The sequence below is a fragment of the Podarcis melisellensis genome (genome assembly GCF_964234715.1).
Source record: "Podarcis melisellensis genome assembly, chromosome: 2".
NCBI lineage: Eukaryota > Metazoa > Chordata > Lepidosauria > Squamata > Lacertidae > Podarcis > Podarcis melisellensis.
The window spans coordinates 96,917,812-96,943,314 of record NC_138529.1 but is presented as its reverse complement, the minus strand read 5'-3'; the positions used below and the strand labels follow the sequence as shown (position 1 = coordinate 96,943,314).

General features: G+C 42.6%; 1 protein-coding gene across 1 annotated transcript in view; it reads right to left on the bottom strand.

Moving 5' to 3' along the window:
* The window catches only part of SUCLG2 (succinate-CoA ligase GDP-forming subunit beta), a 223,078-nt gene that overhangs the window by 85,364 nt on the left and 112,211 nt on the right, over positions 1 to 25,503 (bottom strand). The window contains exons 3-7 of the mRNA XM_081902928.1: positions 18,337 to 18,436; positions 18,113 to 18,203; positions 12,389 to 12,541; positions 9,538 to 9,627; positions 3,033 to 3,129 (exon numbers count right to left, since the gene is read on the bottom strand). Coding sequence (XP_081759054.1) covers positions 3,033 to 3,129; positions 9,538 to 9,627; positions 12,389 to 12,541; positions 18,113 to 18,203; positions 18,337 to 18,436 — 531 coding nt within the window. The remainder of the gene's footprint in view (positions 1 to 3,032; positions 3,130 to 9,537; positions 9,628 to 12,388; positions 12,542 to 18,112; positions 18,204 to 18,336; positions 18,437 to 25,503) is intronic.

The window sequence follows — 25,503 nt, the reverse complement described above, 5'->3', positions numbered from 1 at the left end:
ATGAAGAAATAAACAGTGAGGGAAACATCAGGGAAATGGAATAAACTGCTGTGTGGCTGCAGCCCTAATCTGCATGCAGTTAGTATAATGCAAAACACCTAGAAGCCAGCTAGAAAGTGTAATACAATAATTTACAAATAATACATCTTTCTTTTCCAATTTTTTTTGAATCTGGTTTCTTTTACTGTTCTGTTCGTGGTGCCACAAATCTATTCAAAATGCCGTAGGGAATTTTTTAGAGGCGAGGGGGAGAGCAGCAGCTCCTGCACAGAGGCAACATTTGTAAATTCTGATCATTAATCATTTCGCCCAATAATTCAGTTTAATTTGACTATTGTGTGTTACGGTCATAAAACAAACACACACTTGATCATGACTGTAATTCAATCTCTGAATTATTGCCATGTGTTACTATAAATGAATTATTTTTATGATGTTTTGCTCTCTTTTTTTTTTAAAAAAGTCACTTTACTATATTTCATTTTGTGTGTCCAAAGGAACACAATCTTGAGGCAAAGGGAAATGTTATCTTTCCTGCATCATCGAAGATCTGTGGCTTTTAAGAGAGCCATTAAGTAACCAGAGATTTTCGCTCTAAGACTCAAAACATTCTGTTTTATTCACTAATGTGGCACGTTCTCCTTACTGGGTTATCTGTTAGATACAAATTACTGGAGAAGATTATGCTATTTGCTTATAACTGTGTGGACTACAACTGATGGCATCTTGCTGCATTTTGACAACCAAAACGTAGGAAAAAATATGTCAAATCAATTGAGCCATTAAGGGTTTCTCGTTTATTTAGGTTTCTTTATGCACAGTTATATTTCTTTCTCCGTTAGTGGATCAGATCTATGGTTCACATCCACCAGGAAGAAAGGGTTCAGCTTTGTGGGCCTGATTCTGTGGAACTCCCATTTGCAGTCAGATATGCCCTTCCCTGCTGAACTTCAGGTGCTGGGCAAAGATATTTCCATTTCAGCAGGCATTTTATGAAATTCCAAGCAAGCATAATACAGCTTATGTTTTTACTTGTGGGTTTTGTTTTAAACGCTGAATTATTTTGATTGATGGGTATCTTCATTGAGGGTTGTGTACACTGCTTTTGTGACTATCTATGGTGCAAAGCTTTCCCAGAAATATCAGAAGTAAAATAGAATAAAAAAAGCTTGTTCACCCTAACAGCACTGCCGTATTTATACTTCAGTCTAGTCCAGTGTTTCCCAACCTTGTGCCTCCAGCTGTTTTTGAACTACAATTCCCATCATCCCTGACCACTGGTCTTGCTAGCTAGGGATGATGGGAGTTGTAGGCCAAAAACATCTGGAGGCACAAGGTTGGGAAACACTGGTCTAGTCCACACGTTTCTTGGGATTTGGACCGACTTGGGATACTGTCTGCCTGCCAAGAAAGAAAGAAACTACTGCATTTTTGCATTGTTGCTCAGCCCTGAACATTCCTTATGACACAAATGAATCATTACAAGTTTCACTCACATATTGTATCAGAAATGGGGAAAATAATCAAGTAAAGCAACAATAGGGCGGAAAATCCATGGAAAATGAGATTTCGGCTGCTTGAAATATGACAGTAACTATGCTGGAAGCTGTTACGAGAAGAGTTGTGTATATAAGCCTCCCATAAATAAACATCTGTTAAGGGAGATAAAGATCCTGTTGAGAGTCTAATTGGCCTTTAACTCAATGCCATGTTAGCCAGATGAGGCGCAGGCCTAAAGTGAGTTTCAAGCTATGGCTATGAAGGCGATTCTGTTTAGAATTAGCCACGAGTGTGCCTGCATTTAGGGTGCTCGCATGGAGCAAGAGGAGCAGGGAGGTGCTTCTGGTCCCCCTCTCAATTTCACAATCCCAGTGGTCCTGTCAGATCGGGCATGCCCAGACTCATGAAGCAGAAGCAGAACTCTGGGTGGTAGTGGGCTTTTGTGGTAACCAAGGATGGAGGCTCTCCCCCTTTTGCCTCTCCCATGGAGCGTAGAGCTTCATTTGAGCTGGAGGTGGCAGAGGTTGTGGTTGTTTAGTTGTGTCCGACTCTTTGTGACCCCATGGCACTCCTGTCTTCCACTGCCTCCTGCAGTTTGGTCAAACTCATGCTGGTAGCTTCGAGAACACTATCCAACCATCTCGTCCTCTGTCATCCCCTTCTCCAACATCAGGGTCTTTTCCAGGGAGTCTTCTCTTCTCATGAGATGGCCAAAGTATTGGAGCCTCAGCTTCAGGATCTGTCCTTCCAGTGAGCACTCGGGGCTGATTTCCTTAAGAATGGAGAGGTTTGATCTTCTTGCAGTCCATGGGACTCTCAAGAGTCTCCTCCAGCACCATAATTCAAAAGCATCAATTCTTTGGCTATCAGCCTTCTTTATGGTCGAGCTCACACTTCCCTACATCACTACTGGGAAAACCATAGGGAAGGACGCAGCATTGTTGTCAAGGACCAGGTGCCACTCTCCATAGATGGAAAGAGTGTGCATTTATAACCACAGCAGTCTTGCAGGGCAAGAGAGCCATGTAAACAAGCACACCGGACCTGGCCTTTAAAAGCTTGGTGGGAGGGGTGTGAAAATTGGTTGGGGCATCTTGGTTGCTCCTGCTCAGTTCCGAACTTCTCTGCCTGGCTCCTGAACTCCTGACACCTACTGCCAAGTCGGCTGCTGAGCCTGTATCATTACTTATGTGAATGAAGGTCTCTGTAAGAGCCCCTGTTGTCGTGTTTTGGGCAGGAGTCAGGACTTGCTCATGCAAGGAAACATGCAAACAGGACAAGAGGTTAGCACTGATGAGCGCAGAATCACACATCACAGTCAAACCTTGGAAAGGAGGTGGGGATTTTGAATGTGACAATGGTGGAAAAGAGGCAGATGGTGTGCCCATGGCACATTTTCTTAGAAAATTAAGGAGGTTATGTTGGCACAAGGATGTAGTATAGAACTCCCATGCATGTGAGTTCATCTAGAAATTCCTATTTCTCTGCTAGATCAAGGTGCTTTTTTAAATCTTTCTTTTTCTCTTTCGTACCTTGTCCCTCTGGAGTTTCGCCAAAGGGATTCACTTCAACTTGAGTGGCATCAATTTTCAGGAAAAGGTTGTACAGCTTCTTAATTTGATCAGCAGCCTAAAGTTGAAAAAAGTGGTGCATAATTACACAAAAGTAAACCAGCGGAGGCGGGCAGAGAATTATCCTGAATTAAGATGCTAAAGATGTTTGTATTTTCTGCATCAGTGTAAAAGCAGCTACAAAAAGTTAATGACATAATAACCTTCCTTTATGAAACACTAATGCTATCTATTGCTTTTAAATCAGTGGCCGATTATTTTAGCCAGGAGGAAATGGAATGCTGATTTGAAACGTCAAACATTACAGAGGCTCACTCTTCGCAGTGCGCTAAATAGAACTTTGTAGTTAAAAAAGAGAGAGCAGTGTCATTAATTCAAACAAACTTAATTTAAGCACAATGAACCAAGTTTGAGAGTTGATAATGAATACATTATGCTGATATTGAAGTTAAAGTGATTACCTTAATGAGACTAAATTCAGAAACTGTGAAGCAATATGCAGCTGACAAATGCAGATTAGTTGCTGAATTTGTTTGGAAAATGTATAAACCCTCCCTTCCAGCATCAAAATGCAACTCTGACTGAAGAAACAATTGTTGAAAAATTGGCTTCTTTGCTCTCTAAACCTAGCTCTTATCTGTTTTCTTGTAAGCAGCATTGGCACATGATCAGAACTAACTAAATAACTGCTGCATATTCCTTAAATGTAATTGTAAATAATTACATAATAGGGAGCCACTATTTAGAAACGGCATTAACTTCATGATCTGCTGAGCCTTTTATAATCCCCCGCAACCTTCCTTGCCATGAACTACAATTCATTCTGTGTTCTACTTTGATAACTATATTACAGGAGGCCAACTCAATTGTTTGTCCCCAAATTTTGTTCTCTGGGGACGATAAGGAGTCCTTTATTCTCCAATATCTCCCCACCCCAGCATCATATCCTAATACAGTAGTACCTCTGGTTACGTACTTAATTCGTTCCGGAGGTCTGTTCTTAACCTGAAACTGTTCTTAACCTGAAGCACCACTTTAGCTAATGGGGCCTCCCGCTGCTGCTGCTGTGCGATTTCTGTTCTCATCCTGAGGCAAAGTTCTTAACCCGAGGTATTATTTCTGAGTTAGCAGAGTCTGTAACCTGAAGCGTATGTAACCTGAAGTGTATGTAACTCGAGGTACCACTGTATTTTCAAATACTTTAACTCAGGGATGTGGAACTTCCACATGCTGTTCAGCTCCCATAATCCCCAGGCAATGTGTCCAATTGTCAGGGCTGTAGTACAACAACATTTGGAGAACCACAAGTTCCTTGTTCTTGGAGTAAGTGATCCGGGGACTCCAGTGATCCTCAAACTTTCTGCTTTCAGGAAAAAACTCTTGCACAGTCCCTTCCCTGTTCAGGAACTCCCATGCATATTAGAAGATTCTGGGGCATGTTTTGTGTTGCTGATTCAGTATGATTTCACATGTGTGACCTAGAAGATACCACATGATCTCCTGTGGCTGTGTGCTGGAAGGGGGAACAGGACTGATGAGAACACTGCCATTCAGCAATACATGCCCATCGCTCCTGGTCTTAGCTGCGAAGAACCTGCTCAACTAGAACCCCTTAATCCTTGCCCCCTACTTAAATGGCCTAAATGCTTATTATTGTATTCGTGCGTTCTTCTTCTCCTGCTGTCCTTGATTTTGTGCTCCCTCTGCTGTCCCCTTCCCTGTCGAAGTTCAGACCAGTGGTTCCCAAAGTAGCTGGTACCACCCTGGTGGGAGACAGTGGAATTACCTAGGAGGGAGCTAAGAGGCAAGAGGTCGTAGGAGAGGGGGCTCCGGAAGTATAAATGACTTATCAGAATATGAAAAGCTGCTATCCCTGGATCAGGTCCATCTCTTTTGTTGAATTAAGCTAAATAGTTTTTGCTTGATGGATTTTGAATAACTGTGCAATTACTTCTTACCATTTTGAATTTTATTGTGTTATCACCTTCCTTAGTGGGTTGTGCAAACCACCCTTCTGAATAGTGCTTTTTGTAGGGTAGGGTAAGGGGCACTGGGGATGAGTTTATGGTACCAAGGAGGCAGTGGCCCCAAAAAGTTCTGAAACCATTGGTTTACCTTGCAATCTCTGAAGTGAGAACTTCTGTTTTGCTTTATGCATTCTGAAAAGCTCCAGGAGGATACAATATGCAAATCACTAAGTTTGTTCATTTTTTTTAATAATAAAAAAATCAAAATTAAAAGATAAACTTCCACAAGAAGAAGTTGGACTGATACAGTCCTCGCTCAACAGCAATTGATTATCTGCCTCTTTCTCTCTCTCATTGAACCAAAGGATACTATCAAACATCTCCTAGAAGAACAAAAAACCGAAAAAAGGGGATGGAAGCAGAAATAGGGACACTCTTGCCACAGATGACTGAAATAATTGACTTGTACTTTGGCAAGCTCTACCTTGGCTTTCTTACCTTTCCTAAGGCACTATGGTGAGGACAAACTAGAGCTGGATCTCTGAGCATTAGTTAGATGGCTTCCAGCACTCATTTATAACTAGACACATGCAAATAAGGCGGGCAGATGCAACAGAGTGTTTGGATCCTGTAGCTAGACAGGACATGTTTGCAAGCCTTAAAAAGTCAAACATAATGTGACCAGGTGCAAAGGAAAGGTGACAATAGGTGCATCTGCATGGCTGTGAAGAAGTACAGGTCGCTTTCTATTCAGACTGCCTACATTTCCAAAAAAGACTAGGCATACTCAAATGGCATTGGAACAACTTCACCTTCGATATTCTGGCCTACAACCCGGAGCAACGAAACAGGCGCTGGTTTATCTAACAGTTTGTTCCTCTGTCTCATTATATTGAGGAATCAACAACTGCAGATCAACAACCGCAAGTTTCTAAAAGAATCAGCTAGCCTCTGGTTGCCAACTCCAAGGCTAAACAGAAGTATGGAGAGACTGATGTCTGTGGCTGTCTTGGGGAAGAAAGAGCGTGTGCCCCCTCCATATGCCACATCATCCCTCCAGTGGTCCTATCTTGAAACAAACTGCTGACCTGGTAACAACATAGAATAAAATAAAATAACTTCATAAAATAGTTCATAAAATAACTGTATGGGTGCTATGAGGAATCTTAGTCCTTGGATGCTTGTCTCTAACGCAAGGCTGGAGAACAGGTGGCCCTCCAGATGTTGCTGATTTCCTATCAGCTTGGCATGCAGAAGGTGCCAAGTTCAATCCCCAGCCATTTCCAGGTAAGGTTGGAAAAACTCCTGCATGAAGCTCTGGAAAGCCACTGCCAGTCAGCTTAAGACTGAGCTAGATGGATCCGGGTCTGTCGCAGGGTAAGGCAGCTTTCTAGGTTGAGAGACGCTGGGCAAAGTACTCTCTGGTAGGCCTCGTCCTCTGTTGGTGGAGCTGCTCGTTCAAAATTTATTTGATTGATTGATTGATTTCTATACCGCCCTTCATCTAAAGATCTCAGGGCGCTTCCCAAGATAAAAGCACAGATAAATAGTTAAAACAGAAACGACAAAACAATAACCGCCGCTTCCCACAGACACATTTAAAAGGCCATGGAATCAGCCCAAGGCCTGGTTGAAGAGGAACATTTTCGCCTGGTGCCTAAAGATATAAAATGAAGGTGCAAGATAAATCTCCCTGGGGAGAGCATTCCACAAACAGGGAGACGCTGCAGAAAAGGCCTGTTCTTGTGTTGCCACCTTCCAGACCTCACATGGAGGAGACAATGAGAACCATTCTTTAAAGGCCTTGACTGACGTTCTCTGCACAAAAAGTGGCTTATATAAGTGGGAACCAGTGGCCTAGGGAGTTTTGAGGAGAGCAGTAGTTGCCGGAGACAGCACTAGATGGCTGAACACCGCCATGTTGATTTCCCACAGTGCCCCAGAGCAACTGAACAATGATCAGGGACATTTGGGGGGAATTAAAATGGCAGCTGGGTTTAGCCATGTGGTGCTGCTCATGGCGTGGAGCTGGGGGGAGGGCAGGCATCAGCAGTGGGTTCTCCCGGCTGCCCAAGGATTCCACATGCTGATGCCATAAGTGATTTAGTGTAGCTGTTCATAGTTTACTTCATCCCAACTGCGCTTATGGTTCTCGCTGACATAAGCCACTTTTGTGCACAGAACATCAGTCAAGGCCTTTAAAGAATGGATCCAATTCTAATTTGAATGAACTGCTCCACACGACCAGAACTATAAACCCCAAATGTCATGAATCTGAAGAACAAACGGCAGTTCCCTAACCATACGTTTTATCAAATGAAGTATTTACCATGTTTACAGTAAAGTTCACCACATTAATGTTTGAAATAATTTGGATACTAATGGGAAATGTTAGAATAAACTGAAATTTAGCCCACCCTCCAAAAAAACACCCTACAAGGCAGTCGTCAAGCAGTATTAAGATTTGTCACAAGGACTCCACAGTATGTTAAATGGAAGAATTTCACTGTCGTACTAACTAGAATTCTTCTGGCATCTACCTACTGGGGAATATAAACGATTATGATAAGACCAAATTAAATAGACCTTTGATTGTACTGATGTAGCCATTATGTTTCTATGCTCCAGTAAATCACACTGCAAAGGTTATAGCACATGGGAAGAAATGTATTAGCTGTTGTTTAGTTAAGCAGTTCATGCATTGTGCTAATAATTAAGTGCTAGAACATGCAAAGCTAGAAAGATTTAATAATAATTCTCTCTCATTAAAGATACTGCTAAATCTTCAAATGGGTGTTAATCATCTTAATGATTATGCATTTGTTAATTGCACAGTTGGGATAGAAATTAATTAGAAGTGGTGTATTAAAAATTCAAAGGTTTTACAAAAGTGGCATTTTGATGATATGGGAAATTCTGTGCAAAACCCCTCACAAAAAAAACAATTTATCATCCTTCTCTTCCCAGAGCAGTAAAATAAAGATTAAGCTAGTTGCAAAACAGGCCTAGTGGCTTGCATTTTCATGCTCCCATTTTGGAACATGAATGATAAATTTTAAAAGGAGTGAAATGCATGCTGAGAATCTACCATCTACAAAATGGCAAGCTTTTGCTTTTCAATAACAACCTGAAGAAAACTGCCGGGGGAAAATTACAGAAGAGAGCCGTGTTGGATGGTAGTGGCAAAAAGATCAACACTGCATTCCAGAGCCATTTCAATCAACAGGCATCTTCACACTGTTTTTTCAGGATTGGCTACCCTGGAAGGGATGGCCAGGGACATTTCTCTTAAGCATCCAGTGGAAGAATGAAATGCTACCTGTTTATATATTTGTATTGTATTTGTTATTTTATGATTTGCTGCACTGGGTTCCTTTGGGAGGAAGGACAGAGTTGAACTGAAATTAAAATAATTAATTAATATACAGTCGTACCTTGGAAGTCGGACGGAATCCGTTGCGGAAGTCCGTTCTACTTTCAAAACATTCGGAAACCAAGGCGCGGCTTCTGATTGGCTGCAGGAAGCTCCTGCAGACAATGGAAAGCCGTGTAAGCCACGTCAGATGTTCTGGTTCCAAAGAATGTACACAAACCAGAACACTTGCTTCTGGGTTTGCAGTGTTCGAGAGCCAAAACATTCGACTCGGCAAGGCATTCAGGATCAAAGGTACGACTGCAATTAATATAATATAAATCTCCATTGTTATGCAGGGTAAAAAAATGGACAGTTTGTATACTGTTGATGCATGTAATCTTGTACACTCTACATACAGCCATTGGGGTACCACTTGGCATTGTCCTCATCATAAAGTTGCACCCAGGAGCAGGGATTTGCAAATGGTGGAAATTCCTGTGTACTGGATAAAGTAAAGCACCATCCCTTCACCTACATACTACATACTGATGCTGTTTCTTGGTCATGGGACGTGATGGAATTCTGGGAATGAGCTTCTGGAAAGACGGACGGGGAAGCACAATTCAAGGTAATGCCTGAAGAAAGTAGGAGGTCATTTCCAGTAAGCAGTGAAAGGCTTATTGGGTTGGATTCAAACTTAGCCAGCTCAGAGATCCATTTATTTCAACGGTTCTATGCTTAGCAAGCCTACATCTAGATCCTACCTATTTGTTATCCCAAACCAAGTAGGCATGCTCTGAGAATAGATTCTTGGGATGAAGTCAACCAAGTTACACTGAAGGGCTGACCCACTGAAATCAATTATTGCGATCGACTTAAGTCCATGGATTTCAAAGGATCTGCTCCGAGTATGATTTAGCTGGAACCCGTATTTTGAACACCGATTGTCTGCCGTAACTCCTAAATGAGAAAGGAAACCAGAGGCAGTGGTATCCCATGAGCTCTGATGCCATCAAGGTCACTGCCACACTGAGTGCAATGCTCCCTATGTATAAAAAGTTCCTGGAACTCCAGACAACTACTGAGTGGAAAAGGGTCCCAGGCATCTGAATGCAGTCACGGTCTTGTTCCTGGGAAAAATTACCTGCTGTTGCAGAGGTCCCTTGAATCCCAGATTTTCTGCCAACCGTTGGGCTTGAAGATCCTTCACCCCTTCAAAAATATCTATTTCCTCCTGTTGCAACAAAGTGCAAAAAACAGAACTAAGCTATTCAGTTTGAAAACAGACCCATAACTTCAAAAGCACCCCCAAAATGCTTAATATATATTTGCAAGTTATTAATTAAAATGTGGCAAGTTGCCAAAAGTCTGAGACTGAGGCTATAGCAGCTGCCTATAGGGTATGTTATAATTACTTTGCCAGCCAGGGAAGAGAGTCCCTCCCAAAAACTATGTAATTCTTCAGGGTGGCATGCTGACAAGACAATCTGACACCAGTTTTCACTTTTAATTACTGTACAGATGGCATCGATGAATACTTAGTCTGTTAATTTTTGTGACTGGTTCTGGCAAGGAACCAGAGCACTGGTGTCAATGCCCGGTAACGTTTCTCTGTTTGTGTACGTTTCAAATGTGCATTATGGAACTCTGCATGCATGTACTGTTAGCTCACCAAATATATAAAAGGGATCCTTGTTGCTAAGTGACTGTCTCATGATAAATACTTTTAAGACAGTAACCACTATTAGAAGGTCATAATACAATCAAGCATTCCAGTACAGTAACATGAAATAACAACTAGCTCTAATGTGAGGGAAAACGGCATTTCATAACAGCGAGTAAACCATTTGTATTGCTAAGGAGCAAAAGAGTATTTTCTTGCTGAGGGGGCAATAAAGACTAATTTATAGAGGAGCAGAACCAGATAGATAGCCACTGCTGGACAATATAAAGGAATAATGCTTGTTTGTTTGGATGTTCCCCTCATGAAATCGCCTCTATGATTGTGGAAGCCAGGCACCTTGACACTCCAATTTTCTTTTTCCTCAGAGGTAAGCCCCACTGTGTTCAACCTAAGTGACCTTTCTCTTTAGGGCCAGTTTGGAAAACCAGCAGAATCTGGTGGCAAATATTCTCTTAGAATGAGCTCCTTTAGGCTGCAGGTGGAGTGTGGACTTTTAAGAGCTTTGTTTTGGTCCAGGAGGAGATGGCTTAACTGTATCTTGGGTTCAGATGACATGCTAAGCCGGAAGTTGTCTTAGCTGCCATCCTGAGCTAAAGTAAAAGGACTGGGACGGAGAAGAGCGAGTGTTAAGCTCCTCTCAGGGAGCCATCAGATTTGCAGTCCTGGTAAGTCATCGTTTGACTTGCTATGACACTGCTCTGTCAGGAGAAGTGTCTGTGAACACATGCAGTTCTGCAATATTTTGTTCAGACCACTGGTCCTATCTATCCTAGAAGCTACTCTGAGTAGCCGAAACTTCAAAGTCTCTGCAAACTGTAATTCTTTCAACTGGAGATACCAGAATTTCAGTCTAGGGTTATCTCCACGCAAAGCACCCTGAGCTCTGACCCCTCCAATACAACACGTGTTTGGCACATGAACAGCCCATTCTGCAATGTGCCAAATGCACATTGTTCTATGTGGGCCACTATGTGCATGGTCTCTGTGAGCAGCGGGTGAAGCTGCCCCCTGCACACACATTCACTGTACACACAGAGGACCTGATCTAATAGCGGCAAAGAATAAAAGGATCAATTCAATCTGCATTTGAGCACTGGTATTGTAATAGTCAGATGCATACACAGTTGAAAGACTGCAAAAGAAGTGATAGTTGTCAGGGATGCAAAGAACAATGTTTCTGCCTGCATGATTTGGGTCAGGGCTGCCCACCAGCCAAACGTGATCCACAGGAGAATTGAAGATAATGATGCGGATCCAATTCAGTATCCCAGCCATAGCTGACAATCTCCAACACAGTTTCCCATTTGTACTGTAAGCTGCCCTTTGCTGTTCCCAATGAAACCAAACCAAACCAAGTTAGACCTAAACAAAAAAAATTCCTTCCAGTAGCACCTTAAAGACCAACTAAGTCAGTTCTTGGTATGAGCTTTTGTGTGCATGCACACTTCTTCAGATACACTGAAACAGAAGTTTCCAGACCCTTCTATATAGTGAGAAGGTGCTTCTCTTTCCAGTCTATTTCTGAAATTCCTTTGTAGTAAAACAGCTACTTTGAGATCTTGTATAGAATGTCCTGGGAGATTGAAGTGTTCTCCTACTGGTTTCTCTGTCTTGTGATTCCTGATGTCCGATTTATGTCCGTTTATTCTTTGGCGTAAGGTCTGGCCTGTTTGTCCAATATATTGGACAAAAGGAATTTCAGAAATAGACTGGAAAGAGAAGCTGCTGAATTGCAACTTATCACCAAACTTAAAACCATGGAGAAACCTGGTCTGAACAAAGACCTTGGATTCTTATCTCATTATACATGACAAAGCCATTTTTCACCTTTTCATCCCTTGCTTTTTCCTGTAAGACCTATTGCAGTCGTTAAGAGTCATCAACAGGCTCATCACAGCTATCTGCCCATCACCCATTCCCACCACCCTTCTGAGTAATACCCCTCCCCACCTTCTCACTATATAGAAGGGTCTGGAAACTTCTGTTTCAGTGTATCTGAAGAAGTGTGCATGCACACGAAAGCTCATACCAAGAACTGACTTAGTTGGTCTTTAAGGTGCTACTGCAAGTTAGACCTGTTATTGTGTGTTGTATGAACCTGGCAAAAGGAACTCAACACGCCCAGTTTGCTTTTTCATGATATTGGAAGAAGTTTTCATGCTGGTGTCATGGGAAGCTCCAATTTCCCATACAAGGTTTGATGCTGGTGGTGGTGGTGATGATATAATAAGAATAAGAATAAGAATAAGAATAAGAATAAGAATAAGAATAAGATTTTTAAAAACTTATGTCACCAAGTTTTGAAATGTACCTTGAAGATGAGTTCCGGGCTTTTAGCTGCCACTTCTTCTATATCAACCCCACCTTGTGGGCTGCCAACCAGAACAGGTCCATTGCAAGCTCGATCCATTAATATTGCAAAGTAAGTTTCTCTTGAAATGTCTAGTGCTTCTGCCACCATAACCTGCAAAGTACAATTTGGCAATGTATTATTAGCACGTCTTTGCTGGCAATATCCAACGGAGACAGTATTGCGTTAGCTGCGTTGGAAATTCAGGCTTCCGAGTGAGGAAGTGGCCATTATTCAGAGAGAACACATTGTACTGTAATAAATGTGCACTGGAGTTCGACTCACATTCTTGAATCCATCATTGATTTTTCTCGTCACGGAAGAAATCAATGACTTCATTAGGACATTGGTATCATACAGTTCCTTTCCATTTCATTTTCCTCAGGATTATGGAAATAACCCACAATGGAGATGAGAGAACACGAGAGGAGAAACTACCACAAACTAAGGAGGGATGTTTCCACAAGTTATTTGAAACAAACGCAGGAACAGTATACTTACCTTGGTCCTATTAGCAAGCCCTTACATCAAAAGAAATAAAAATAAGAGAGAAATTTTAAAGGGGCAATTTTAACTTTGTCCAAAGCTGAGAATGATGGGAGAATTATCTTACATCTTCTTCTTTTAGAAACCTGAGGGTTTCCTGTGCGAGTTAGGTTAGGCTGAGAAACAGTGACTGGTCCAAGGTCTCCCAGTGAGGTATTTATGGCTGAGCAGGGATATGAATAAACCCAAATGGCAGTGCTTTGTTGATATCCCATATATTTGTTTTTGCTATTTTCCCATTTCTGAGAATCTGTCTCTCCCCTCCCTCCCCTGACACTTAACAAGGGCTTTTTTTTCAGCTGGAACTCAGTTCCGGTACCTCTCAGGTGGGCATCATTGTCATTATAAGAGATCAAGGGAGGTGTTTGTGGCAAGTTCTGGCACTTCTTTTTCTTGAAAAATAGCACTGCATATATCCCTCTTTTTATCTAGATTTTGTACCCCCTTCCTTCCTTCCTTTCAAAACCAAAAAAGCACACAACCTTTTTTTTTTTTTTAAGCCTTGGCATTTGAAGAAATGAATACAAATACAGTATGCTCTAATTTGTTGCAGTAATTCAGGTACAGATTTCTGGGCAACTTTGAACAGAATTCAGATCTTTAAAAATATAACAACAACAATTGCAATAATAATAATAATAGTGGTTTGTGCATGACATTGCATATATCCATTTGTCCCTTGCAATCCTCCTCTGCTGTGCTATCTGTTAGTGGCCGCTTATGATGGCTCTGTTCTACTTCCGTATGCCTCTGAATGCATAGGAATCACAAGTGGGGAGAGTGCTGTTGCGCTCAGTTCCTTCTTTTGGACTTCCCACAAGCAACTGGTTGGCCACTGAGAGAAGAGGATGGTGGGCAAGATGGGCAATTGGTCTGATCCAGAAGAGATCTTCTTAGGCTCTTATACAGGCTTGCAGTGGTCTCCTTCACCACACTATGCTGTTTGAATACAACTGGCCTGTGGCATGCAATGTTCAGCCAGCTCATAACCATCATTTCTGTATTGGTCCCGATTACTCTGCAGTTGCACATAGACAGGCCCTGCTCATGGGCTTCCTAGAGGTATCTGGTTGGCCAGGTGGAAAAAAGGAATCTGGACTTCAGAGGCCTTTGATCTGATCCATTTCAAGGGTTCCTGAATGGCTTAGTTGTTGAACAAATCAGCTCCCGAACACCATAAACTCAGAAGTAAGTGTTCTGGTTTGCGAATGTTTTTCAGAAGTCAAATGTCCGACTTGGCTTCCACGGCTTCCGACTAAGTGTAGAAAGGTGCACCTTGGTTTTCGAATGGTTTCAGGAGTCGAACGGACTCCCAGAATGGATTCAGTTTGAGAACCAAGGTACCACTGTAATGCCTTATGTTATTCTCCTAATGCTTTGAGAAAAGGTGGAAACTCAGCATTCTAATCTATATGCCAACATATTCCTTCCCCTCAGTTGCTTTTGAAAATCAAACAGGCTTCAACTCAGTATATACCCTAGATTAAGGAATAAAGAGGGCATGAAAACACATTTTTAGTGGTTGCTCCATACTGACAGCACTTCCACCTCTTAGAAATCTTAGCATCTTTCAGGAGCTGTACAAGATATATCCGTGTAGACTGGGTTTTGTGAATGCTCTTTTACCTTGCACTATTCTTTCTGCTCCAAGCCTTCAAGATGAGGACTGCTATGAATTTAAATGAATGAATGGACTCCTGTATTTAGGACCCATTACTGAGAAGTTGTGTAATATCTTCCGAGGATCTACCATGACATTGAAGTCTTTCTTTTTTAAAAAATAATCACCCAGATCTTTAATTCAAACTTTAATAAAGTTAATTCCCTAATTGCTTGGAGAAAAGAGACAGGTAGTGAGTTGTGATAAACGGAAACTGTCTTTGCAGATAACCAGGTTCTCCAAATGCCATGAGGCCGTAAGAGAATTTTATGTAAACCTATAAAATAGCTGCCAACTTCTGAAGGAGCCGAGGGGAGTGCTGTTTATTTAAGACAGATTGATCTTGCACCAACATATTAAGCATTACTTCAGGGAAAGGAAAGTCTTTACCTTCTAAAGCTCATTTGTTGATAAGGACATCATCTGTACTCAGGACATAAACCACAATGTTCCTAGTTCCTCCCTCCCAGCAAGCCTCAGAACTGTAGTTTCATTGGGTTGCTGAGGATTCTGCATTTGTGGTTCTTGCTACCACTTGCAGGATCACATCCCCAGGCTTCTGGGAGCAGGGGTGGGGTGGGTATAAAACAGAGGCAGCAATAGAGGTGGAGAGGAAGTAAGCCCAATATTTCACAATCCTCGCTACACAGTGAATTTTATAGTGTTTGACAACTGCCAAATATGTCTAACATTTTAAAATAATGACTGTGGTGGGGGGACAATGGCCCCAAACACACACACATGCATCCAATTCTCGGACTACAGAAGGTTAACACAGGAGACTGTGTGCCACACTGGCTGTCAGGGAACTGCCATCGGAGCCAAGAGTGGAGGTAAGGCTCCCTAGCGATGCAGGAGAAGGGCCCAGTAGGGAGAGAGGGAACACTTCCTCTGAGGAAGGAAATCAGCGTGACACCAGGAAGAAAGGGGAGCAGGGAAGGACTTCAGAGAGGTGGCTCCAAGACTCTTCCACAGAGACCAGCTGGGAGAGCCCAGGACCTCCGCTGGCCACACCCACTCTGCGCAGAAAACTTCCGCGCAGGGAGGCTAGGCGGAGACTTGGTGTCAAAGAGCTTTTATGCTGGAAGAAGTTCAGGAAATGCCCACTGACGGATTCTGCCAGTGACTGACACAGCCACGGAGAAAGGGCTGTCCAGCCAGGGAAAGGTTTAGCCAGACAAAGTTGCCTAGAGCAGGGGCCACTTACGCACGAGCAACCCCAATTCCCTTTACAGTGGCGTAATGGTAAGAGGACTGGACTATGACCTGGGAGACCAGAGTTTGAATCTCACTGGGTCACCTTGGCCCAGTCACCATCCCTTAGGCTAACCTACCTCACGGGGTTTTCATGAGGATGAAATGGGGAGGAGGAGAACTCTGTGTACCACCTTGAGCTCTCTGGTAGATAAAGGTGGCATATAAATGTAATAAACAAACAAACAAACAACCATGACATGCTTCTGTCCTTGTAAGCTTCAAGGAAAGCTAGGAAGGTGAGATGAAAGAAGGGAAATTGTTTGTTGTGGATGAATCCACATGTATTTGCAATGACTAGGGAGTGCACAAAATGGACTTCAAATAGGAAATAGATTGTGCTCCATGTCTTTTGAAAGCAGGTCAAAGTAGTTGCTCTGATTCTTTCTTTCTGTTCTGAAATGGCCATTCCAATGAAGGAAAGCAGAGATCTACTTGTACGGGAGCCAAAGAACTTGCAATTATCTGACTCGGGGCAATGAGTTTAATCTATGGCCAAGTTCCATGAGTTGTCCTCAACAGACTTGTAACCTCTGCTCCTCATATTTATGATCATTTTAGTCTGAGCAAATGGTTTTTTACAGCGACAGACCAAATCATTTTAGCAGCAATTCACTTTTAATGTTCCAACTTGTATTCATCTTTCTTCAAGTATGGTTGAGAAATTAGACACAAAATTCAGATGTGTCAGCAGGACAGAAACACCCTACTATGCCATTCAATGGACTGCATTTGCCCTCTTTGAAACAGTACCACTTTGATGGCTTATAGTTGTAAATGAACACGGCTTTGGAGCAAATCTACATGCTTGATGTTGGTGATCATCCCACAAGCTGTGGAATGGGAAGGGGAAAAGAAGTGTCTCATGACAGAAATAGGCCTGATAGCCCATACTGAGGGCAGAAATGTTGAGAAGGCCTTAGCCAAGCTCAGACAATACACCAGTGTGAATAAGAATACGTTCTATCTTTTCTAAGTTGCAGTATGTTCACTGGTCTTCTGAGGTTGTCATTAAAACAAATCTTCTCCAACAACTGTTGGCCTTTGGAGTCCTGTCTAGTCAATACTGTCTCGTCCATTGGGACACTTTAACAACCTTTTCGATAGCCATCTTGTGATGGCTCATAGTCATCTTGTGATCCACGAATAAATACCTTTATCTTTCCCCCTCGCCATTCCCCTCCAGCTGATTTGGTCTCATCTCACTGCAAAAATATTCAGCGTTGGTTCCCAAATTACTTGACATTGCCTCCTACCTTAATGTCATCTGCAAATTCCATCAACATGCTTCTCCATCCCTTTCTCTCACCCACACTAGTCATTAATAAAAACTGCCCACACAGTTGGGTCACTTAAACATTTTTTTTCAACTGCGCAGGAGCTCTTGACAGATAAGCAGCTTCCACGCGGTTGGGAGAACATCAAAAGGGCACTTCAGTGCACATTCATTTGAATAATCTGTTCTAAACATACAAGGCTTTCATTTCATATCGATTTCAGAAGAAAAGCAGAAAGCCTGCTTTTCAAGCCTAACCATCTAATAATGGATGTGCAATATTTCAATTGCAAGTGAAAGAGAAACATTTCCCTGTCGGTGTACCAAAGGCAGTTTTTAAGCAGTAACTGGAGAGATATGGGTCCTTTTTAGAGCACATGCATTTAGTAAAGATGGGTGTCATTTTCATGCAACTAAAACATCCTGGCAATGATCCTGCGCACAATTATTACAGATCCAGTGAAATCAATGTGACTTCTGCACATAAAAGGGAGCAGTTAACTGCAGGCTGGGATAAACGTTTTAAGTCAAGAATGCTTTATTATTATCTGCTTATCGCATTTAGCATTCATCGGGCATAATCTAGTTCCTGCTTTTTCTGCTAGATCATTGCTTGTTAATAACTTCTATTTGCCAAGCCTCCCTTCATACTCTCAAGCCCTCTTCCTGATAATCCCACCATACCAAGTCCATATCAGCCCTGCATCCATCAGACAGCTAGCTTTCCGGGGGAAAGGATGGGCAACTGTTTCATATTTCCAGAATCTCCAGCTAGGGCTGGGAAAGGCCTATCTGAGACCCTGGAGGACCAATGCTAGTCAGTGTCAACAGTACTGAGGCAGATGGACCAATTGCTTCACTCAGCACAAGACATATTGCAGTGCGTCCACTAGCTTCAAGCTACACCTGACAACATTTATTATGATTTGCAGGTGGGGGACTCTCTTACCTTCTGAACTTTGACACCACCCTTCGGAGTTTGCTTCGTGGTGAGATTGTATCCAATCATCTGTTCAGCAAGCTCCCCTACCACTTTAGGGCTAGAAAAGGGAGAGAGAAAGGCAAAAATTGACATTAAGATGGATGGCTTAATAATAATAATAATAATAATAATAATAATAATAATAATAATAATAATAATAATAATAATATTGCTGTAATTTCCCAACTTACTCCTTGGTTAGATGCACGCCTCCTTTCAGCCCGCTGCTGAAAACACCTTTTCCTCTTCCTCCGGCCAAGATTTGAGCCTTCAACACAATTTCTGTAGCGTCTGTGAAACAAAACGCAAGGCACATTGTCGTGCGATTCAAACCATGTTGTCGTGAGACCTGCCACCACTGGGACAGCCCCAAAGAGAAATGTCCCCTCTGGGTCACTACTGATCACTCTGGCAGACTGCAATGAAAGCGAGGACACGTCTCCTGGGAAACTGTTTGTGGATGGGCACACACCTAGATGAGAAATGGGAGCAGACTGGGAGAGGGGGTGGAGGTATGAGTTAACCTGGCTTCTAAGTACAATGCTTGGAAGCTGTGTTGGTAGTGAGATAATGAATATATATTCATTCAATATACAAATGTATATTCAGTGTGATGGGTGGGTGTTAGGTGACTTTGCTATTTTATGTTTCTTTGATCGGTCTGTTGTATTTTTATTGTATTTCTCTTTTGGATTGTTCACTGCTTTGGGGCCATTTTGGTCAAAAAGTGACATATTAATTGTAACGTAATACAATGTACTCTTCTACCCAGCTATTTGTTTCCCTTGCTCTTTACATTTTGCTGCTGTGCTCTGTCCTTGTTCTACTAACTGATGGTGATTTTATAGACAGGCTATTTAATGGTTTGAGGGATTTTAATATGAATGCATTTTGTGAACGAATTTATTGTCTGAGTCTGTTGTGCGCCACTCCGAAAGGCAAGTGGTCAACGATTTTTAATAAATAAATAAAATTTGAAAATTTGTTTTTGCCTTTTCCCTAGACTGTCCTTCATCCAACGTATAGCAGGGTAGCGCGCACAACCAATAAAATAAGAGCATCAGTTCAATAATTCAATAATTAAAACAGTACAGTGGTTTTAAACAAGCTCATCTGAGTTACAGCCCTCACTCAAATGCCTGTCTGAAGAAAAGCGTTTTCAGTTGACTTTTAAATACCCTCAGTGAGGAGAACGTCATATTTCCAAAGGGATGGAGTTCCAAAATCAGGAAACTGTTGTGGAAAAGGCCCTCCCCCAGTGATATTGGGTCTTGCCCATCAGTGGATCATGGGGAGAGCTTCTCTGACAGAACACAGAGCCCTAGGGCAGATATAAAAGAAGGAGGTTCTTTTTATAGTGGGGTACTGCTTTGCATAGTATGGGTTTGTACGCTAACATTTGTATTGGGCCTAGCAGCGAATGGGCAGCAGGTGCAGCTCCTACAAAATAGGTGAATATGGGTTCACCAGGTAGCCCCACACAAAGCACATGACAGTAGTCCAGTCCTCAAGTCACATGACCATGGATCATTGTGGCCAAGCAAGCCTAACTCAGAAGGGGCAACCAGTCTACGTTGGAAATATGCACACATGGCCTCTGAGGCCACCTGGACCACAATCAACAAAGTTGGATCATGGAGTGCCTCCAAACTGTGCGACTCCATCCAAACGGAGATTCCCACTAACACCACCCCACCCCACCCAAGCTGCTGCTATAAAAGAAGTGGGAGATCTAAGATTCAGCATTCCTGCATCATATCTGGCTTGTTACTGAGAATCCTAGGAGATCTATGCATACAGAGCTTGCAACGGGATTGATGAGTTAAATTTTGTGTGTGTGTTTTCCTATTATAAAAGCATAAAATTTAAGCCAGGAAAAGAAATTACATTCTCCCCTCCACACAGCTTGTAGGAGGTGTGCACTAGAAAAGATCTGCTTCCCAAGCACTTATTTTTTGACACCTATCACTTTGAACCTTAAATCCTTCCCCTTGAAGATCTGCCGTGCATTCCAATACCCCCCACCCCCCGCTTTCCCCCATCCCCAGCTTTTCTATAATTCATGCCGCCAAAAGGCACATAACAAGGAAATTTAAATGCAACCAAAAAAATCAAATAAAAAATGAATCCAGTTTCATATCTGTGTTGTCTAAGCATACAAATTATTAAGATGATTTTTTTAAAAATAAGCCACTTTCCAACTGACGATAGCAAAAGCCAGGAATTGCTCCGTCCGCTGTGATAAAACATCTATTTTGGCATTGTTAATAGACGCTACGAGCATTTAATTAGATTACTTTGAGTCGCTAACCATCCCGACAATGAAAGCCTTGTATGCACCATGGTAAGTGCTGTCAATTATGACTGCGATCATTACCCTTTGTGCCACAGGCTCTTCAGGCCAAGTCAGTTGCATTCATAGCCTGCATACTGATTACTTTTTACTTGGCAACAACAAATAAGGAGAGAAGACAGACTGAGAGCGAGGGGTAAGGGAGGGATGAAAGAGGTGGTTAAAAAAAACAACAAAACTTCAGTGAACCTGCCAAAAGAGCATCAAGGCCGTGAAAGAACTTTCACGGCAACAAGTATGAAAGCCATAAATAAGTGCATAAGGAAAGTAAGCATAACTATGGAAAGGTTAGGCCTCAAGTACTAATCAATATAGCGACTTAGCGGAACACTTTACAAACAGGTTCCTGACACCCTAGGGGAAAGTGACATGGAGTAATTTAATTCCACAGTTATTTGCCCAAGCTCTGGAAAATGAAGTAAACCAGCCAAATCTTATTTTACAGTAACTAGGCCTGATGGTTTAGTATTTACCAAGCTGATTCGCTCCTCCAGTGTCGCCGTTTCCATTTTATTTAAAGATCCGACTCTCACAAAGCGCACCACAACCAATTCCTATTTGCCGCCGCGCTTTCCGTGTTGTCTCCTGCCTGAATTCCCAGATTGCGTTAGGAAAGAGTACCTCACACAGGAAATTTAATTGTATCCGAAAATATATACATGGTTCGACTGTCCTCGCAGGATGATGCACAAAAGAAAGGCGCAGCTTCTAACAGGCTTTGTATGGAAATGAAATAAGCCCATATTCAGGAAACAACATTAAAATGGATCTCTTCAGTTAACGTCTATCGTTCAGCTCCAATAAATCTACAAATAATTCTAAGAGAAAAAAATCTTTTTCTAACTACATACAGGATGTCTCTCTCTTTCCCTGCATGTATATGTATGTCTCTGTGTGAGAAAGTGGGAAAAAACCCTATACTGTATTGCTATTTAAATAAAAAAATCAGGTGCCAGAACTCACAATTGTATGCCTCCCTTGTTTTCTTATATAGTGGTACCTCTAGTTATGAACTTAATTCGTTCCAGAGAGCCGTTCTTAACCTGAAACTGTTCTTAACTAGAGGTGTGCTTTTGCTAATGGGGCCTCTTGCTCTTGCTGTGCTGCTGGCACACAATTTTCGTTCTCTTCCTGGGGCAAAGTTCTCAACTCGAGGTAACTCTTCCAGATTAAAGGTAAAGGTAAAGGTACCCCTGCCCGTACGGGCCAGTCTTGACAGACTCTGGGGTTGTGCGCCCATCTCACTTAAGAGGCCAGGGGCCAGCGCTGTCCGGAGACACTTCCGGGTCACATGGCCAGTGTGACATCGCTGCTCTGGCGAGCCAGAGCCGCACACGGAAACGCCGTTTACCTTCCCGCTGGTAAGCGGTCCCTATTTATCTACTTGCACCCGGAGGTGCTTTCGAACTGCTAGGTTGGCAGGCGCTGGGACCGAGCAGCGGGAGCGCACCCCGCCGCAGGGATTCGAACTGCCGACCTTTCGATCGGCATGCCCTAGGCGATGAGGCTTTAACCCACAGCGCCACCAGCGGAGTTTGTAACCTGAAGCGTTTGTAAGGCATTTGTAACTCGAGGTACCACTGTAATGGCAATGGTGCTGACCCGAGAAGTCCCGGAACTGAATTCCGGTGAGCTCCAGCTGAAAAGAAAGCCCAGATTTTATGTAATTTTAGAAAGTGGCTGGCACAACTAATGTCATATTGATATTTACAACCAGGGGATGTGCTACAGTGCAATATAATGTAGCATTCTCAACACTCCTTCACTTTGCAATTAAGGCCTCTCAATCAATTGCTAGTCCCGTCTTCTGGCCAATAAGACATACTGTGAAACACATTAGTGTGTTTGTAGAGCTCCAAAGTAAAAAACAACAACAACAAATTAGTAAAATAAGTCAAATGCTTGTTAGAAGTGCATTGCTTTTGTAACCAGTTCAGTCATTAAGTATTGTACCAGCAAATCTTAAAAATGCATTATTAGCCATGGAAAAACTTTCCTGAGAATTTATATTATATTATTACAACAGGATGATTGGCTAACCTCATATATATATGAATCTCCACTGAATTGAAGGGAGAAGACATAGAAATTTGTAGCCCTGCTATAAGATGAGGTTGGCTGAATGGAATTCAGCAGATTCTACAGCTTATGGTAAAAAAAGCCCTCTCTAGAGTGTCTGAACCACCAGCAAAGTGCCTGTACATTTGCCTGTCTTTTACATTCTGCAATTGGGAGAAACTTTTTTAAAATGAAAGCTGGGAATCTAGATGTTATCAATCACCAGGCATGGGCAGCTAGGTATGTCCTCTAATCCTCTCTGTGGATGTCCATGGGTCATACTCTACATATGGTCTCTGCCCCAAGGTGTGAGAGTGACCATCTAAAAAAGATGCAGGGTGGTAGAATAACATTATTGTCATGGTCAGACCAGTGAGGTCTTTTGGTAAAGAACCCCCACCTTTCAGAGGGTAAAAGGTAAAGGGACCCCTGACCATTAGGTCCAGTCATGACCGACTCTGAGGTTGCAGCGCTCATCTCGCTTTATTCGCCAAGGGAGCCGGCGTACAGCCTCTGGGTCATGTGGCCAGCTAACTAAGCTACTTCTGGCGAACCAGAGCAGTGCACGGAAACGCTGTTTACCTTCCCGTCGGAGTGTATTTATCTACTTGCACTTTGATGTGCTTTCAAACTGCTAGGTTGGCAGGAGTAGGGACTGAGCAACGGGAATTCACCCCGTCGCGGGGATTTGAACAGCCGACCTTCTGATCGGCAAGTCCTAGGTTCTGTAGCTTAACCCACAGTGCCACCCTCCACCGTTTCAGAGGGATGGAAGCCAAATTAATATGGTTCACCCCCAGGGTCTTCTGAAATTCAATGGATTTGGGAGGAAGGCCAGGATATAAATTTTATAAAGAAATGAAAAGAATGCTGGCCAATTATGCCATGTAAAAAAATCTTACAGGGTTGGAAAAATCCTACAGGTTGAAAAGGAACCTTAATATTCATGTGTAGGGAGAAAGATCTTTGGCTGCTGTGAGCAGAAAAATGCTCTTTCAGGTATGGTTCTGGGAAGCAGGGAGATTGCTTAACAGCAGCTACTGTCTAAACAGCTGCACGGCTAGCTGTCGGTCCTCAGCAAGGGCCATACTCTAGGTAGTCCAGTTGTGGGAATCAAAGTGGGCTGAAAACATTGCATGGTCCACAGCAGGCAGGTGGTGAGTCCTCAAACAGCAAACAAAGAAGAGAAGCAATTGCACAGTGGGAACAGGACGGGGACTGGGAGCAGGGGCTTAGAAAAAAGGGCCCTTGCAGAGTTTGATAGGTAAGAAATGGCCCTTTGGGATCAGTCAGCTGAACAACATTCTTCTTCTTCTTTGGCAATCACTTGTATCCGAGTAAGATTGTCTTCCATAAACACAGTTTTAACAATGAGTCCGTAGGTGACTGTGGAGGCCAATTCTGGATCCACACGTCCTTCCACAGTGGGGACACTGGTTTCTGGGCAGGAGTTGATCACGGTGTGGATTTGCCAAGCGTGCTTTCCTCTTAGCACATTTCTCCCTTACATTCTGAGTTTGAGTGTCTTCAAACTCTGTGACACCTTTGGTAAAGTCTGTTCTCCAACTGGAGTGCTCACAGGCCAGTGTTTCCCAGTTGTCAGTGTTTATACTACATTTTTTTAGATTTGCCTTGAGACAGTCTTTAAACTTCTTTTGTTGACCACCAGCATTATGCTTTCCATTTTTAAGTTTGGAATAGAGTACAGTGGGACCTCGGGTTAAGTACTTAAGTTGTTCCGGAGGTCTGTTCTTAACCTGAAACTGTTCTTAACCTGAAGCACCACTTTAGCTAATGGGGCCTCCTGCTGCCACCGTGCCGCCAGAGCACGATTTCTGTTCTCATTCTGAAGCAAAGTTCTTAACCCAAGGTACTATTTCTGGGTTAGCGGAGTCTGTAACCTGAAGCGTATGTAACCTGAAGTGTATGTAACCCAAGGTACTACTGTAGTTGCTTTGGAAGACAATCATCAGGCATCTGCACAACATGACCAGTCCAACGAAGTTGATATTGAAGAATCATTGCTTCAACACTGGTGATCTTTGCTTCTTCCAGTACACTGATATTAGTTCGCCTGTCTTCCCAAGTGATGTGTAAAATTTTTTGGAGACACCATTGATGGAATCTTTTGAGGAGTTGGAGATGGCATTCATAAGTGGTCCATGTTTCACAAGCATATAGTAAGGTTGGTAATACAATAGCTTTGTAAACAAGCATTTTGGTTTCCCTGAGAATGAACAACACCAAGGCAGGCTGGCCCTGCAGCCAAGGAACTGTCCCCCAAACAGAGAGTTCAGTCTGTCAGGTTTGCAGTGAAAGCAGAGCACTTGTGGCACAGGACATAATACACAATGTTCGTTATGCCTCCTTTGAAAGTACATTTGCCTGTTATCTAATTCAGCCTTGACAACAAGAGATCAGATCTGCACCTCATTCTTACAGTAGGCCAGTCTCCTTCCTGTCTCTGCACAAAGGGCTGGTTTGTATTTGTTTGTCTACCCTGTGCTACACCCTCACTCAACCCATGAGCTAAAGGTTTGAGAGAAATGTAGTCTTGGAAGCAAGTTCTAAACCCACTAGCTCTAGTTCATTTCAGTGGCAACTAGATGAAAGGAGTGCTTGTTTGGAGGATTGTGTCCAATTCAAAAGACTTGTTCTCAGTCTGGGCCGACCCGTCGCAGCAAATGAATTAAATCTATACAGAGCAATTCTTTCAAGGGACAAAACCTTGGGTATTAGATTTTACAATACATCTCCTTGCGTTTTAGTGTTGTGAATACAAATTGAAGTGCTGCACCTTGAAATTGCAACAGGACTCCATACTATAATGAAAGCTTATTGTGAATCAATAAAAATTGGACCTACTTTAGCAACTATGATTGCTCTGGTCCACTGGAAACGCCTGGAGCAGAAACGAGCAGCTTGTTTTCAGCCCACTGCTGTGTCT